The 18,602-nt window shown below is 35.4% G+C and overlaps 1 protein-coding gene across 3 annotated transcripts; it reads left to right on the top strand.

The window, feature by feature from the left end:
* The first annotated feature begins 1,325 nt into the window (after positions 1–1,325).
* Positions 1,326–18,548, top strand: HCAR (coenzyme F420 hydrogenase family / dehydrogenase, beta subunit family). Of its 3 annotated transcripts, none has more exons than XM_028198567.2 (19): positions 1,326–1,598; positions 1,706–1,808; positions 2,000–2,084; positions 4,097–4,208; positions 5,840–5,924; positions 6,031–6,072; positions 6,194–6,272; positions 7,617–7,668; positions 7,765–7,827; positions 11,826–11,923; positions 12,150–12,185; positions 12,269–12,330; positions 13,793–13,820; positions 15,894–15,973; positions 16,125–16,194; positions 16,291–16,348; positions 17,240–17,304; positions 17,405–17,499; positions 18,178–18,548. In XM_028198567.2, the coding sequence occupies exons 1-19, from the start codon at positions 1,451–1,453 to the stop codon at positions 18,266–18,268; spliced, it is 1,452 nt and encodes a 483-aa protein (XP_028054368.2). In that variant the 5' UTR covers positions 1,326–1,450; the 3' UTR covers positions 18,269–18,548. The 3 variants fall into 3 exon arrangements, with proteins under 3 accessions (XP_028054368.2, XP_082733907.1, XP_082733906.1); XM_082877781.1 differs by having other exon boundaries at positions 1,446–1,598; positions 4,097–4,193; XM_082877780.1 differs by having other exon boundaries at positions 1,465–1,598; positions 1,709–1,808.
* Positions 18,549–18,602: the final 54 nt, after the last annotated feature.

Here is an 18,602-nt window from a genome sequence, read left to right as displayed (position 1 = left end):
GTACTATGGCACTCACCAATGTATTAGGTGTTAGCCACAAACTAATGGTAGGAGTGCTAACTTGAACTTTTATCAGGTGCTACAGACTCTACAAATTTTAATATGATACGTACAAATTACAACTACATTTTAATCTCAATATTATTTACACCGTGCCTTTAGGCACGGGCATACACTAGTCTATAAAATAAAATAAGATGGTTTTTGAATTTGTCTTACACACATTTGTCCTACTAGGATATTTGGACGGCTTAAATGTATTCAAATTATAAAACAATGGCTAAGATATATTTTGTAAAAAATATCCTACATGTACATTTTGTACTTTCCCGCTTCTCTCTTTTACTTTCACTTTTTCTTTTTCTCACCCATCATTGTATGATCCTATGATTCCACCTTATATATTTTACTCATATTTCCATAAATTGTATGTATGCCCGTAATACACTAGGACATTATGGGCATACATACAATTTTCATATAATTATATAATCAAAAGCAATATTGTATATATGTCTGTGGAAATTGTATGTACATCAGATACATCTATCTATCTAGCTATAAATTATACAAGTAAAAGCGAGTTTTCGTGAGGAATTTTGTGAGAACTTCAAAATTTATAATAAATTTGTGCTTTTATTAAATATAAAAATAAATTTAAATAGTGTTAAGATTACAAATATATTCTAATCCTAATATTATTTATACCGTGCCTTCAAGTATAAACATACGCTAGTAATAATATAAACTAATTGACATATTAATATATTAATATGTACATTAATTAATAAATATAACAATACCGTTTTTCATTTGCACCCTCATTATCACTTGCACCTTAAAATTTTTTACAATTTTTTTTGTCTCAACAAAATTTTAAGATTAATGATTCAGGCCTCGAATTTGAGGCTCGAATTTGCCTCGAAATCATTTTTTTTTTCTTCTTCTTCTTCTTCTTCGCAGAACCAGAGGGGAGGGGAGGGGAGGGGAAGAAGAGAGAGAGGAAGGGGAGGGGAGGGGGTCCGGATTCGCCGAAGACTCGCCGTCGCAGCAGCTGCACCGCCGTCGCCTCCGGCCCGCCTCCGCCTCCTCCTCCTCCTCCCCCGGTGATTATGGTCCCCTCCAGTCCGGCCCACCGGCGACTCCCTTTTCTTCTCCCTTCCTCTTTCTCTTCTTCCTCTCCCCTCCCCCTCTCTCTCTTCTTCCCCTCCCCTCCCCTCCCCTCTGGTTCTATTCGAACGAGGAAGAAGAAGAAAGAAAAAAAAAAAAAAAACCCCCAAAACGAAGTCATTTTGAAAACTACTGAGATTCGAGCCAAATTCGAGCCCCGAATTCGAGACCCCTATCACGACTGAAATTTTAAAGACCGTTGATATGATGGAAAATAATGATATGTAAGCGAAGTTAAACGACATCGTTGAATGATTGTTCGTTTTCACCCTTGAGATATATGAGGCTCACAACTCTTGCATTTTTTGGGTCTCTGTTTGTCGTTGTAGCCATGGCTATGACTATTACCAGTGCAGCCAAGCTCTCTTCTCTACCCTTCACCGTATCTATTGTCTCTTCTTCTTCTTCTTCTTCTTCTTCTTCCAAAGGTAATTCCAGAAAACCCATATTCCTCTCTCTCTCTCTCTATATATATATATATATATATATACAAAAGAAATTTAAAGTTTTTTCGTTGTTGGTTTGATGGGTAAAGAAGCAAACTCGAACCCAAATTCAGTGAAGCTAAGAGATGATTGGAGAAAACGGTCCAGACCCATTCCTCCTGGAGGAACCTATCCAGCCAAGGACCACTGCAGGTTCATACTCCACTACTACGATTTTTTTCCCAAACCCATTTCTGTTTTATTTTTTTAAATTTATATCTGTATCATTTTCTTCTTGTTTTTGAGTTTCAATGTTGAAAATTTATAATAAATTTTAGTAGTCTTAGTGGGATTATGTCTGATTATGGTGTTGAATTTTGTTGGTTTTTTTTTTTTTTTGGCAGTCAATGTGGGTTGTGTGATACTTATTATATAGCCCATGTGAAGAATGCTTGTGCTTTCTTAGGAGATGGCATGTCTAGAATTGAAGTGAGTATCTGCTATTTCTCCAATTACTTTTTGATTTATGCTATGTTTGGTTCAAGGATTTGGATAGGGATTTGAAAAGAGAAAGGGAAAAGTGGGGTGAAATGTGAATGAAATATAACTATATCTCACTTATACTTCACACACTTTTTCTCTTTCCCTTTCTAAATCCCTTTCCAAATCTATGAACCAAACACAGTCTTAGAATTTGACAATCATGTTTCAATTATCTACTGTATTAGGAAGATTCCAAATCCATTAACTACAATCAAGGAATGAAATATCTGTAAACTGGATATATTGCAAATCCCAAATTACTGATATATGGATATGGAAAATTTTATTTAATACTTTATGGATATTTATATCAAACCATGGAAAAATTCCATGAAATGCTAGTAAAGATAATAATGGCATCAATTTTAGAAAACTTAAGAGCATGTGTAAAAAGGTAGGAATAGTTTGAATGTTCATTTTAATAGTGTCAAAAAGAAAAGGAAAGAAAAGAGATGTTGTAGACTCATTGAAATCGCTAGTGTTACTAGGTATTCTTGTTCTCCAATTCTTTCATTTTAGGGTGCAAATGTAATTATTTTATATGTGCCTAGAATCTACACTAATAGACATATCCTTAAGGATGAAGCTATTTTAGAATGAAATAGAAATATTGTAAAAAATTGAGGCCATCACAAAAATGGTATTAGAAAATATTTTGATTCCTGGAGTAGTTGGATATTTGCAATCTTCTTTGGGCATATACTTCCTCCCTGCTCATTAGACAGCTCAGATGAGAAATTAGAGACCTCTTTCTAAGAAGATGGGATCCGTTTCATTATCAATGCCAAGATTATGGATGAGCTCATCGGCTACCTTAGAAGGTCAGGCCCTCTTGCTATAGCCGATCTGAAGGAGTGCACAGAGCTCTGCCCTTACCCGCTTCCTTTTTGTTAGAAGGTCTTTTTCTTCTTCTACAGAAAGTAGGACGGCGGGCTTTGGCTCAGGAGTAGGAGGTTGGTTGAGAACTAGCTCCTAACTTTGAGCCATTCTTTTCCCATTTCTTGTTTTTTCTTCTTTTGCGCTAGGATGCAGTCCCTCAAATTTAGAGTTCTAAGAAACAGTTCTACCCATTATACGTTGAAGACTCATTTAAAATTCTATTAAATACAAGGACTCATTCAAAGTGCTATGTTGAACTCACTTGAATTATTTTATTTCAATCTGACATCCACAAGTTCAGTGGTCCATTGTGTGAAGACCACCATTATCTCCTTTAATTAATCAATTCTAAAATTTGCATTATGACTTATTTGGTGACATTCCATTCGAACAATGTAAAATTCTCATGCTAGTAATGCAGACAATGATGCCTTGTTACGTGGTAATACAAACAACATTCACTTTGTTTGGTTTTAGTTTTTTGAAAATACTTTTCAAAAAATTCTACTTTCTTATTTTTCATATTTTTTTGTTTTTATTGAATTTTTTTAATATTTTAAGCAATTTTTTTAATCTTTAGACACACCTAACATAAATACACTTAAAAAGTATAATTTTTGTGAAAAAAATCTTCAAAAAATTCACTAAATATAAAAAATACAAACAATACAAAAATCAGTATATTTTTTGTATTTTTTTGTATTTATTAATTTTTTAAAATATTTTTTTACAAATATTTTACATTTTAGATACATCTAAGTAAGGTGCATCTAATAAAGTAAAAAAAAAAAAATGCTAAAAATTTAAAAAATATTCACTAAAAACAAAAAAACATGAAAGACAAAAAACTCAATTTTTAAAAAACTTAATTCAGAAAATTAAAACCAAACACGCTAATTAGTTTTTGTTTTTTTAATTTTTCTATAAATGGTACCATTTTAATTTGCAGGATTTTTTTCCTCATAGCTAGACAGCTGACTTCCATGATTTATGCGAACCCGATTATTTAATGGGTTACATCCTCTTTTTTATGTTTACGGAACTGTGCGCTTAGTTATTTTCCTGTTTCTTTCTTTGAGGGCCTCGAATCTGTGGTCCATGGCCGAGGGAGGAAAGAAGATTCCTTAGATGAGGTGTACTTGGGGGTCTATGAGAAGCTACTATATGCTCGTAAAAGTAAGCCTGTTGAAGGTAAGCTTATTGAATTTAGGGCAAATTACAAACACTCCCTCGAGATTTGGTGAGAATACAGATTTCCCCTTGAGGTTTGAAAAATTATATCCCGTCCCCTGAGGTTTATATTTTCATAACAAATTATCCCTTGAGGTTTTTATTTTCATACAGATTCCCCCCTAATTTTTCCTAATTTGTTATGAAAATTTGACACTTAGGGGTAATTTGTAATTTCTCAAACCTCAGGAGAATCTGTATTTTTACCAAACCTCGAGGGGTGTTTGTAATTTGCCCTTGAATTTAACATTAATTATTATTTGTGACATTCCATTTTTAATGCTTTTATCATATTGACTTTGGTTTTTTTTCTTATTGTTGTATAATTTTCATAAATTGGTGAATAAGTTTTGTGAGTATTTGATGTTTACTTTACTCAAGTTTCTTCATTGGTCCCTTTCCAAAATTGTTTACTTCAGCTGCATGTGAAGGCTTCACAACGATAAGGTTTTCATAATTTAAAAGGGATTGAAGGGTTTTTTTCTTTTTCTTTTTTTCTCTTTTTTTTTTTAAAAAAAAAAATATGAGGAAGGAAATATTGGAAAGGTGAGAAAATGAAGAGAAATAGTAAAAATATAAGCATTGGCTGGACATTAAAAGAAGTTAAAGTTTAGATCCCATTGGCTAGTTTCATACCATGTAGAAAAACAATAATGGAACCTTTTCTTTGACTGTGGCATGAATAAGTGACCCTTTTATTTTTATAAATTAACAATGACAATGGAATGAAAGTTTCTTAATCTGCCAATCCTGTTAAACTGTCAACTTTATGTAGACAACAGTGATTGGCATATCTAGCTCACCGCAATACAATGGGGCTGTTTGGTACAGCTTATAAAGGTTACGTATAGCTTTTTTCATTTTGGAAGTATGTGCCAGAGTGCTTTGTACAACTTTTGATTATAGCTTGTTAGGTAAAAATAGCATAAATAAGTTGGAAAAAGCTAATTATCTTAAAGCTAGGGTAGGGGCGCCTTTAATTTATGCTTTCTGCTTATCAACTTGCTCTCTGTTCATATCTCCAATAAATATGGTAGTTTTCATTTCATTTTGTAAGTATTGAATGAGTTATAAAACCTTTCTAATAATTTTAGTTGTGGTTGTAATCTCTCACATGGCTTTGGAAATTATTTTGAGCTCACCTCAGATTTTGTACTCTCTACCGTTAGCTCACTTCTTATGGAATTTCAAAAAATTGAAATACTGTTAACGCTTTAAATCTTCTGTTACTATCAACTGTAAAATTACATTATTATTAGGAAAACAACCTTAGTTCTATTTTTTTATACAAAAATACCAACATTAATATATTAATTGTTTTTTGAATTCACTATTTAATGGTCATGAAGACGAATTCCACTTGTAATAAATCTTTATTAAAAGAACCCTATAATTACTAACATTTCTCTTCAAAGCAAATACCTGTAATCGCATTTTTGCAGTTGGATTTCATTGAAACCTTTCATGACTACATATTGTCACCTGAATTGCTTCCCATTGCAACTAATACTTATATGTAGGGCACAATCTTGTGGTGAAATTGTCATATTTCAGCTTGATTTATTTGCCTGCATGAATTTACTTATTGGTAGGAGCTCAGTGGACAGGGATAGTCACAACAATTGCAATTGAAATGCTGAAAGCAGGCATGGTAGAAGCTGTCATTTGTGTACAGAGGTAGTGATTTTGAATTATGGACAGGCTTCATTGACTTATGAAGCTATTTTTCATGCTTCAATTCTTCAAGTTTTAACATCTTGGCCTTTTATTTTATCCATTTCAGTGATCCAGAGGATAGATTCAAACCAAGACCTGTTTTGGCCAGGTTATTTCTAATCTTAAATGCTCAAGATGCTTGCATAATTTGACTAAGGTTTTCTTTTTTTAAAATCTTTTTTCCATGACTTATTTCCCCTTTAGATCTAATACTTTTCTATTTTTACTAGGACACCAGAAGAAGTTCTAGCAGCTAAAGGTGTTAAGCCAACATTATCTCCTAACCTAAATACTCTTGCCTTAGTTGAGGTGCTTTCTATCACTTTTTTATCAGTACATAAATGTTCCACTCTACTTTCGCTTACTCTTTTATTTTTACCATTTTATTTATCCAGCAGTTAAGATGAAAGTAATTGTAAAAGTAGTTGTAATGTTACGAACAGAAAGGGCGGCTTGGCCCAATGGTAAGGCTTGTGGTTAGCATCCATGGTGGTGCAAGTTAGAGTCATGAAAATGCCTCTCCAGAAATGGGGGTTAAGGCTGCGTACATCTTTCCCTCTCCAGACCTCACGTTAGCGGGACCCTCGTGCAGTTGGTCACTCAGTTGTAATGTTATGAACAGTTGAGCATGAGCTTGATTGAGTTAAAATTGTCAAGACACATAGGGCAGGGGAACCTTTCGTTGCCTACCCATCTAAGCAAACCACACAAATCATAAATGGGGCAGTTTGAATTGAAACATCTTTTATTTATTTATTTATGAATAGGACAAGGAAACATGATTGTAGGGAGGAAACAAATTCCTCCAATAAGGAAATAAACAAAAGAATGCCAAGAGAATCAATTAAATCAAAGAAAGTGCGTGTTTACCTCGTACATGGGCAGTGTGGATGAGAGGAACAAGAGGATAATTTGAGGAAAAAATTTCTCTTGGAAAATTCCTTGATCACATGTTAACCTTTGCTTCTTTGTGGACTTTATATACAAGGATCTCTTCCTTGGATTAATTCAGACTGGACCCCCCCCCCCCCCCCCCCCCCCCCCCCAACACACACACTCTTAACCCCTCCCAAAATTGTCATTTTGAAGAAGGGGGTGCTTCCTTGTTTGGGTAATGTTAAGTGGGTGCCTGTTCTTTGCTTTATCAAAGGCAATTTGTATTTATTTATTTATCTATATATACTCAAGAATTATATATTTTTATTTTATTTGGATCTGAGTGGTTTTTTATGCATAGATTGGGTCATTGGAGTGACTCTTCCCAGGTTGAGCTTCCTCCCATTTGCAAGGGCACGAAAGAAGTCAAATATCTCTTGCAAAACAGACTCGATAAGTATTATTAGTTAAATAGATAGTTGACGTGTAGGTCTGAGGAGATTTCTTCATGTTATTAGGGAGGTCTTCGCTCAATCCCTGTTCATGGATAACTCTAATTTAAAAACAAATAAATAAAACGAAATGAAAGGTAAAGAAAGAAAAAAGAATTCACACGTCATTACTCTTTTTTTTTCATCATTTATAGAAAGGATATGTTTCTAACCTGTCCATCTCTAGCTTAGCTTGTGATTGTGAGAGTCAACACTTTAAGTTTATAGATTTATGTGCTTATTGAAAATCTTAAAGAGGTAAATTCTCATTTTATATGTGCAACAGGCGGCAGGTGTAAAGCGTCTCCTTTTTTGTGGTGTTGGTTGCCAAGTGCAGGGTATGGCTTTTGTTTTGATTTAGCATAACTATCTTTAATTCTTTTATTTGTTGTGACTTGTACAATTCTAATGCAGGGTAATTTCTTGACGTTCAGCATTAAGATCTGTGGAGCACCATTTGAATTTGGACAAGCTTTATGTGTTAGGCACAAATTGCGGTAACTAAATCTTTATATCCTGTTCTTTATTTTTTTAACATTGTTGAGTCTACAGTATTCCAGCTGCTAGATTGAATGCTATAAACTATTTTGGTTCCCATATAAAACATGGACATTAGGATGGAAGTGGTTCCCATAAAATTAGTTGGGATTTATGTTGCATGGACTGTTCTAAGTGTGCGAACTACTGGTGTCCAAACCAGAACTTGGATAAGTATATGGGATATGTGTCTGTATGTCTAATTGGACATGCAACTGACAATCATATCTAGTTTTATTTATTTATTTATTTTAAAGATGATTTTGTTTTTCTTGTCATGCATCCCTAATATTAGGTTGATTGCAAATTGACAAATTTCCAAACCACAAATTGTTAGAATTTCCCATCTTTACCTTCACCTACTCCACTACACACTCCACTTCACCTACCTCCACTTCACCACACACTCCACTTCACCTAACCCACTATCACCTCCACTATACCACTCACCTACTACCTCCACTATTTTTCTCCACACCTACCACCTCCACTATTCACACACTCCACTACCATCTTCTCCTCTATATATAGGAATTGTAATTAATCAATCTTGTAATACATCAATCAATAATAATACATCAGTTATTTTAACTTGGTATCAGAGCAAGGTTAAGATCCTGGGACCTGTGGGTTAGGTGAAGGTAAAGATGGGAAATTCTAACAGCCCCCCGCAAACTCAAGGAGGAGAGAAACTAACTAACTTGAGTTTGGAGAGAGTAACAAAAACAAGAAAATACATAAAAATAAAAAAGGATAGGAGACACTGTATGGTCGTGTCAGACCGTTGGTGAAGACACTGTATGGGGTGTCATAACGTTGTAGAGGACACTGTATGGTGGTGTCAGACCGATGTAGAAGACAGTTTATGGGGTCATGTCGGACCGTTGTAGAAGACAGTTTATGAGGTCATGTCGGACCGTTGTAGAAGACAGTTTATGGGGTCATGTCGGACCGTTGTAGAAGACAGTTTACGGGGTCATGTCGGACCGTTGTAGCAGACAGTTTACGGAGTCTTGTCGGACCCTTGTAGAAACTAACCGGAATCAATGTCGGGACAGTTTACAGAGTCTTGTCGGACCCTTGTAGAAACTAACCGGAATCTATGTCGGGACAGTTTACAGAGTCTTGTCGGACCCATAAAGGAGCTAACCGGAATCAATGTCGGGACAGTTTACAGAGTCTTGTCGGACCCCTTAAAAAATCGCATCCTCAAAAGGTGCGCCTAATTTTTCAAAAAGGCGTGCCATCAAAAGGCGTGCCAACTTTATCAATAGGTGTGCCGGACATGATGGCGAGGCACGTGGGCGCCTTGGCGTGCGTGCCCGTTTGTCGGCTGGTGGCAAGAGGCGCGCGATGCGCGTGGCTGCCTTGGCTATTTAACCAAGACGAAGGCTGAGGCTGAGGCATACCATTCTGAAACCTCTGAAACCAACCCTTCTCTGAAAAACTCTGCCTCTTTGGAGAGAGAAACTGTGGAACATTTTGTAGCCCAGAAAAATGGCTTCGTCTTCCCGCGGGCTGCTCACCCTCTTTCCCGACCTCAACGAGTCAACAAGAGAGAGAACTGGTGCGGTGGCACTGGAAACTCAACCAAGCGCCCCGGAGTTTACTCCGTTGAACTTTCCGATGCGGTCTGTGGAGCAAAGAATGGCAGTGCTGTCAGATGTGGAGGCCAATCAGTATACTCTGAAGGCATGTGTGGAAAGCATGACGGCGGTCACAAATTTGTCGAACCGGCTGCAGAGTAGGACAAATGAGGTGCAGCATGTAAACTCCCAGCTGGCTCTGCTCCAACGCATGTATAAGGATGCGCGAGCAGAGATAAGTGTGCTAAGGGCAGAAAACAAGGAGCTGAAGCGGAAGGCCACCGTGATGTTCCGATTTGGAGGTCCGCCATATGCTGCAGGGGAAGAGTATGGGGGAGTGAACGTACTTGGTGGACAAGGAAGTTCCGAGGCAGCACCGTCAAGGACCGCCCAGGACGGAGGCAAAAAAAAGAGACCGGCAGCAGAGTAAAGAAGAAAAATCCCACTGTGGGTGTGGGTGTTTTGTTTTGTTTTGGTTTGTGTTTTTTTTTTTTTTTTTTTTTTTTTTTTTTTTTTTTTTTTTTTTTTTTTGTAAAATGGTGATCGGGGTGAGCCCCAACATGAATAAAATGAGTATGGTAGCAGTTCTTCTTCTTCTGTTTTTTTTTTTTTTTTTTTTTTTTTTTTAAAATAATAATACAATAAAATAGAGAAAGAAAACAGAGAAAAAGATGATGATGGGGGTGCAAAACAGCGTGTGTCCGGGTCAAAAGATGGAATAAAAATAAATATAAAAAAATATGAGTGGAGAAGGGTGGTGTGTAAAGTGTGAAATGTAATGATGAGATGTGTGTGCGCCTCGTGTATGGGTGCCCAGCTGCCCCCCCTTCAAAATGCAACCCGAGAGAGAGCCTTTGTTTTTTTATTTTTTTATTTTTTATTTTTTATTTTTATTTTTTTATTTATTTTTTTTTTGGAAAACCGTGCGTGTGTGTCGGGTGTGTGTGCTAAGTGTGTTGTAGCCCAGATGCTCTCTGTCTCCACCAAAATAACAAAGTAATCATCTGGAATCTCCTTTGTCCTTTCCCTTAGTTCCCGGACTTGCTCATCAAATCCCTCAGAAGCAGGATCGGGCAGAAAATCCTGTGGTTGCCAACATTTCTCCAGAGATTGTGGACGTGCTGGGTGCCGGGCTTGACACCCCAAGAAGCGAAGGAGTCAGAGGGCAATCGGGGCTTGAGCCAGTCGGAGAGGGACTGAGGTGTGGCGAAGCGGTGGATGAAATCAGGGAGAGTTGAGGAGTAGCGCCACCAGGGCCACGTGGCTCGAATCCATGGCCTGGAGAGAGAATCCAGTGGCGGAGCAGTCGAAGTTGGCGTCGTTGACCAGATCCTTGATCGCCTCCATGACCTTCTTCAGCAGACTGCCCTGAACAAGCCTCAGCTCCAACATGTTTCTTTCTCGGAGTTGTTTGATTTTCCGGGAAAGTTCAGAGCTAGGGTTTGCGGGAAGATGAAGTTACAGCGGAGTCAGGTATGTGTAAAGGTCCGGCGGGCGGCCAAGGCGAGGCTGCCGCCCGCCGGGGAAGCAGAATGACCAGGTTCTTAACCTTGCTCTGATACCAAGTTAAAATAACTGATGTATTATTATTGATTGATGTATTACAAGATTGATTAATTACAATTCCTATATATAGAGGAGAAGATGGTAGTGGAGTGTGTGAATAGTGGAGGTGGTAGGTGTGGAGAAAAATAGTGGAGGTAGTAGGTGAGTGGTATAGTGGAGGTGGTAGGTGTGGAGAAAGATAGTGGAGGTAGTAGGTGAGTGGTAAATATGGGAAATTCTAACACAAATATATATTTCTCTTAACTACATATTTAGAATGAATGACACCCTAATTCAGTGTGTGATATTTATCAAATAGTTTTATCTTACATCAACTTCATTTTTGGCATGTGTGATAAGCATGGGAAGAACATCCAATCCAATGATGGGATTTAATGATGAACTACATGAAAAGTCGTTATTTCTTTTTAGTTTTTTATTATCCTCTATTTAAATTTTAGAGAACAAATTATTCATTTAATTGGAGAATTTGAAATTCCATTTATTTATGTGAAAATTTGAACTCTTATTAATAGTCTTGCCTCCATGGAAATTGGGTTATCAAGCTAGTTTACCTTATGATCTTAGTTGATGCCACTATTCAAATAGTGGATGTGGGGACAAAAATGATGCACTTTTGATGTCAGATTAAATTTCTAATCAACAGATGGACTCATCAAAAGGGGAAAAAAAGAGAAATTATTTTGCTCAAAATATTTACCATGAATGGGCGATGTATAGTTTATTTTAGACTTACACAATCAGGATCAGTATTCAGTACTAATACATCTCTCCCCCCCCCCCCCCCCCCCCCCCTCTTCCTTTAGTGGATAATGGAACTCGAGAAGGGCTAGATAAGTTTCTGAATGCTGCCAGCAGTGAACCAGAAACAGTTCTTCATTATGAGTTTATGCAAGATTACAAGGTTCGATTGTCTGTATGACCTCTTTTTTGGAGTTTTGTTTTGTTTTTCTTGTATACTATTTCCTAGCTGCTGATAATTTGCATGGTGAAATTTACTTTGTGAGGTTTTATTAAAACTTAAAAAACTATTGACTATTTGACATCTAATGTTCGAAAGAATGATATATATGTGCATTCTTAAGTATATGTTTTAGTGTGTGATATTTTTAGATTCTTTCAATTAATAGGTCCATCTGAAGCATTTGGATGGCCATATTGAAGAGGTAACATGGTTCACCAACTTTCCATTTAGCTTTGACTCTTGCTAGAATGCTGCTTCATCTAACTTCAAATTTAACAAAAGCAGGTTCCCTATTTCTCTCTACCAGCAAATGATTTAGTTGATGTGATCGCACCATCTTGCTACAGGTAATCTATTAATCTTTATTTATCTACTGTCTGGCAGTCTTCAAAAGTAAATCAGATATCAATTTCCTTATCATCATTTTCTGAGATTGAGATGAATTGGGAAATGTTCTATCCAGCGTAACCATCTTAGCTAAATTTCTGAGCAGCTGATATTTCCATTGCCATGTATAAATCACCTACTCATTTTTAAATCCATTAACAGTGAGAATTAGAGAGTTGTGGTGAAGGATGATTTAACAAAAAATGGTTGAAGATTCAGTTTAGAACTTTTTAGGCCAAAGAATGGAAAACTTCTTTTTAGAGACTTGGCAACCTTGATAGGGTTACAAATTTCACATGTATGTGCTCATTTTAAATGAACTCTGCAAAAAGTGATGACAAGGATGACTAAAAGACAGGATTGTAACTGAAATTTAAATGATATGGATAATAAATAAAATCTTATTTGAATAAGTTGTTCAACAAGATTAAAAAGCCATGAATGGGGAAAAGCAGTGTACTGCATCTCTCCCCTCTCAATCGGCATACACACACATTCAGATTCATTTTGCCAATCATCATGGTATTAAATGCACTATTCATAAACCTAATGCAAGAGAGTTTAAACAAAAACCATGGCACTTAACAAATTCTAGTGTGAGATGAAGTTAGCCTTCACAATATGATCGTTGACTATTGATATAGGACAAATCTTGGAAACTAATGATAAAGTTGCCTACAAATGGTTTGTGGTGGTTTTAGTATAGGAATAGATTTTAGTGTAATGGTTTTAAAATGTAGAAGATAATTTCTGAGGTTTATAGAAGGAAAGAGTCTAAATTAGTTTGATTTCAAAATTGCCAGCTTGCTGGATTTTCAGATTTGAGGGTATTTGAAGTATTGGATGATGAGTAATTTAAGGTTTTGATGGTTAAATTGAAGGCTATAGATAGGGGACAATGAACAGGTTTAAGGTTTATTTCGGCTTGATTTGTTATCATTTTGGGGCTGAAAAGTTGATTGTTCTAGGCAATAAATATTGTTCGGAGAATAGTAGTTGGGTTCCCTAACTCCCTCGTTTGTCAACTATACATTTTAGCCGAAAAGCCAAAAAGTTACTACAAGTTGTCACATCACTCTCTCTATGTTTTTGCACATCTTTTCGTAAAAAGCTAAAAAGTTACTAAAATGGCATGTTCCCAAACGAGGCTTAGAAAAATTAAATGCATATTTATAGGCTATTAGACTTCTTCTACTGTTACAAGAAATTCTACTCACAGATTGTGAGATGCTGATTTACTTTGATTATTGCCTTCCCCTTTTGGAATGTTATTTGTGTTATAATGTTTGAACTTATGGCTGACAATAAATTTGTTAAATGATAATCTATATGCACAAGAAATTGTTTTCTTATATTCTTTCTGCTCTTTTTCATTAAAGTTGTCTGAATGTTATTCTTCTTCTCTTTTTTTCTTCTCTACAGCTGTTTTGACTACACAAATGCATTAGCGGTGAGTAGTTTTTTCTTTATCTGAAAAACTATGTCATCTCAAAGACTTCAACGGAGTTATGTTATTTTTCTTGTTTACTTGGATGATTTTTTTTTTTTTTGGGGTAGTGTGTGGCTGAATTATATGTTTTATATTCTTTCTAGTTCCAAAAGCTTGGCTTTGCTTCACTTGAAGGTGTTTATTAGTATTGCAATATGATTACTGATATTTAGGCCTCGTTTGGCAAGAGGCTATTTTAGCTAATTAGCCAAAAAGTTACTAAATTAGCCAAAAAGCCAACAACTCATACCAAAAAGTCAAAGATTCTCTTTTCTCTCTACTTTTTGCACATCTTTTCGTAATTAGCCAAAAAGTCATCCCAAACATACAAGTTTTTTTTACCTACCTTTTTAGCCAAATAGCCAAAAAGTTACTAAATTAGCCTGTTCCCAAACGAGGCCTTAGTTTACAGTACTGGCCCAACGTTCGGTAATTTCAATATTGTACTCTGGTTCTGAAAATTATTGAGCTTTATGCACTGTTGGCAAGGAAGAAAACACCTAGGCTCTGTTTGGTGGATGACTAGAACTTTAGTTCCAATCATTGGTTCTCACGTGGTGTTTGTTTGCAGCTTTCAAAAATTAATTCCACGCTCACTTTTGAATACTCGGTTGAAGGCAGGAAAATTTGGGCTAACCGGTCATCCGACGTCCCACCGGTCCTCCATGAATTGTTTCACTTGTTAATTTATCAGCATGAATTGTTTCAATTGTTTCACTGATAAATATTTCCAATCTCAGAATGAATTGTTTCAAGCTGATGAATTGTTTCACTTGTTTATTTATCAGCATGAATTGTTTCAATTGTTTCATTGATAAATATTACCAATCTCAGAATGAATTGTTTCAAGTTGATATTTCCATCACCATGAATTGTGAAACAAATATATATATATTTGTTTTGCTTGCAATTGACACATGTTAATTTTTATATATTCAACAAAAAATATTTTTCGAATTTTTTAAAATTTTTTATGAGCTTTAATAGAATTTTAAGTTGTGTGTTTGGTTATGAGCTGTAAGTTTTTGTATCAAATATCATATGTCACATCAAAAATTCCCTACTCAATTCAAAACTCTTTCACCAAACAAATTTTTCACACTCAAATCATAATTCCAAAACTCACAAACTCAAAATACAACTCCTATTCTCAAATCATATTTAGAAAGTTCTACCAAACACTACCCTAGTTTTCTTGTCTGTCATCAAGTCACTGAAAAAGTTCAATCAAGTATAGATTGCCAATTGTCTCAAAAACTTAAGCTATTAGAAAAGAATAATACTAGGGATTATGAAAAAAATATCATGAAATGCATCATGAAATTTTTTCATTCTTCGATTAGTGTGTGGTGTTTTATTGTATGTGTAATCCAAAGGTGGAGAATCTTTATGATCATTTTCATGATATTTTTTTCATGGTCTTTAGCATTACTCATTAGAAAATGGTCCAACACTGTATATCAAATTCTATAACACCCTCCTTTGCATGCACCCGCGTATTGCACGTGGAGAGACAAATAAACAAACATACCAAATGGGAACCAAATGCAAATGGGGAGATTTGAATTCAAGTCCTCATAGAACCAAAGCCCTTGTACCATATACCATATTAGAGCACCACCAGTCCCAAAAGGTTAAGCTATTAGAAATTGGATCTGACATTGTACATCAAACTATCCAACACCCTCCCAAGAAACAATTTCCTTCTTGAAAATTGTCTAAAAACCCTGATCTTGGTGTGATTTTTATATCTTCAAAAGACCTAGAAAAGTTTGTATCCTTGGTCATTTTTGCTTGCCTTAAGATTTTTCAGATAGGCTTTCTAGTTAGTTCATATTAATTTTCACCATGCTATTTTCTTGGGATTTTTGTAATCTCTTTATCTCGCACAGGCAGCCATGCTCCACCGACACACACATAAATCCTGCATGATACCTTTAATCTGTGTCACCACTGTACTTTTACATTCACATAATAAAAAATTCTAGTGTTGTATGATGCTTTCTTATGCGTCTGGACTCTTGATAAATTCAGGATTTGGTAGTGGGATACATGGGCGTGCCAAAATATGGTGGAATCAGCATGACACAACATCCACAGTATGTTACTGTCAGGTAAACAAGTGCTCATTTAGAGATTATATTTAATTTTGTGCTGTTGCTTTCTTGTTTGTTGCACTTGTGCTTACCTTTATCTCATGTTATATTCATTCTGAGATTGGAAGAATTTATTGTTTTAATTTGTTTTTGCCCATTGAACTGGCAGAAATGAACGAGGAAGAGAAATGCTGAGTCTGGTTGAAGACCTACTGGAGATTACTCCAACAACTAGTGGCGTAATATTCTTAACTTCGTCATATATATATATATATATTGCTACGAAACATTCTGTAGTAGAGTAACTAAATTATTGTTTTTTTTATCTTTTTTAGGGTGATCGGCGTGCTTTTGTTATCGAGACAGTTAAGGCAGATGATAATGCTAAGTTCGGTACGTAGTGGTGTCTTCAGTGTAGCTCTTTTTAGAAAATGTTTTTCCTTGAGCCTTGTATCTTTAGTTTTATGGTTTTTATTCTCCTTTCCTAATTGTGAGTACATGGATTTGATCCCCTCATAGTGGATAATGTCTTGAATTTTGAGTCATCTTCATGGCCCTAAAAAAGTGGCATGGGCAGTTTCTCAAGCCTATTGTTGGGTCTCTTTACCTTAGTGGAGGTTCAGAGGCAGCACGCCTAGCCCAAATTTTTGTAGGGTTTTGTCCCTTTATATTTGGACCTACATACGGGTGAATTGTGGTTTTAGAAGAGAGAACTCGTTTGTGTAAAAGGATTTAGGTTTTTTTGAAAGAGAGCAGCCATCTTATATCATCTTCTCCATAGTGAATTCTTCTTGACAGTGTTCACTTGTGAATTTACATAAATGTGTGCGCTTTATGTGCTTTTCATTTCTCCAAGGGGGTACGATCCCAATAAAGATAGGATGGGTTGATAGTAATTGTGAATGAATCAGCGGCCATGAACAAAATAAATTCCATTCCTACACATTTGATACGAAAAAACTGGTGCTGAAACATTGGAGGAATAATAAACAACTACATGAGTGCATGGAGAAAGCATAAACTTTGTGATCTGAGAATAACAAAAAAAATCTCAGTTGTCTAAAATAACGGGGAAGAGTCAGAATGTACAAAATTGTTTCCACATATTAATTTCTTGTTATCTTGATCTCAATGAGGTGCACATTTATAAATGGTCATGATTTTCTATTCAAAAATTATATGCACAAGAATTATTTTCCTTTCGATGTACTTTTCTATGTGACCAGTGAACTCTACGCAAAATGTAAAATTTTCTAATATGTTATAATTTCTATGTTTTTTCAGGGAAGGGTCCTTCTCAGCCTGCCCCAAAGTTCATTGGGAACCTAATAGCATTTATTCTAAACTTGGTAAGTATTCTAAACTTGGTTTGTATTCTTTTTGGTGTGTCATTGGTGATAACAGAAGATGGTAAATAGCTTCCATTTAAATTTGGTTCTTTTGGTTCAGATTGGTCCGAAGGGTCTAGAATTTGCTCGTTATTCGCTCGATTATCATACCATCCGAAACTATTTGTATGTAAATCGTACATGGGGAAAACAAAGGTATGTTCTATGTTAAATTAAGATGCACTGACCCTTCTAAGAGAGTATTGTGTTCCTATGAAACAAGTATCAAACATTTCCCAACACGTGTACAACCGTATCCTGTTAAATTTTTTTAAAAAAAAAGAAAAAAAGAAAAAGAATCGAGCACACCATAGATATTTGGGAATACATGCATCCATCGCTTAGACATAGAAGAAACACATTAAAATTTTGAAGAAAATAATTTTAGATCCAATGATGAAATAAAAATAATGTGGACTTATGAATCCTTTATCCTTTAGACTTTTAATTTTAGTAATTTGAAAATGCAAAACTTCCAATTGGTTTCAACTGAGCTTTCTAAAATGGATATTAGGACTCTTTTTTCTTTTTTCTTTTTTTTTTCACACTTTTTTTTCCAATATGTAGAATGTGGATAATGATTTCTTATTTTTTATATAATAAAATATAAATGTATTTGTAATGTAAAAAAAATGAAGAAATAATAATTATTTTTATATACAGATAGAAATATATTTATTTGTTATGGTATCCCATTTGTGTCACGTCATTTAAGAAAATAAATAAAAGAAAAAAAAAAAAAGGCATTTGATGAAGTTAGGGCATCATATTGCTTATCAGAAGAGCTAGAGCATCAAGTAGCTTCTAATTGTCTTGAAGTTTTGATGAATGCAGAGCTGATAGGCACATGCCTTCATATGCAAAGAAAATTGTTGCTATGTACAACCAGAATGGTGAGATTGATCAGATGCTTTCCAACAAGTGATTCTGTAATGGAACCAATGTGGAAAATAGACAGCACCTTCTTCATTTATGTGAAATTTTGTATTTAGACGTGTGTGTGCGTGTATTTGTTCTCTAGAATGATCGATGAAACATGTACCCGTAACATTGCATTCTCGACATCACAATGATCTGAGATCAATGTTTGTAGGATCCTGAGATTGATATATGCATCTCCTGAACTGATCACCATGTAATAAAACCAAAATTAGATTTTTGTTTTGTTTTTGGTCAACAATGAACTTGATAACAGAATTGCAGTCTTTCTTGTGGGTAATTACCGAACCAATTTTGGTTGTGCTCATGCATTCCCATCC

Source organism: Camellia sinensis, chromosome 7 (assembly GCF_055761805.1).
Source record: "Camellia sinensis isolate YWXY chromosome 7, ASM5576180v1, whole genome shotgun sequence".
Lineage (NCBI taxonomy): Eukaryota > Viridiplantae > Streptophyta > Magnoliopsida > Ericales > Theaceae > Camellia > Camellia sinensis.
This window is presented reverse-complemented; position numbering and strand designations above follow the sequence as displayed.

Excerpts from the sequence above, each read along its gene's own strand:
- HCAR (XM_028198567.2), top strand. The coding sequence starts at position 1,451 with ATGAGGCTCACAACTCTTGCATTTTTTGGGTCTCTGTTTGTCGTTGTA. Across the intron at positions 6,273-7,616 it reads ATACTCTTGCCTTAGTTGAG|GCGGCAGGTGTAAAGCGTCT; the intron begins GTGCTTTCTATC and ends TATGTGCAACAG. Across the intron at positions 16,195-16,290 it reads TTACTCCAACAACTAGTGGC|GGTGATCGGCGTGCTTTTGT; the intron begins GTAATATTCTTA and ends TATCTTTTTTAG.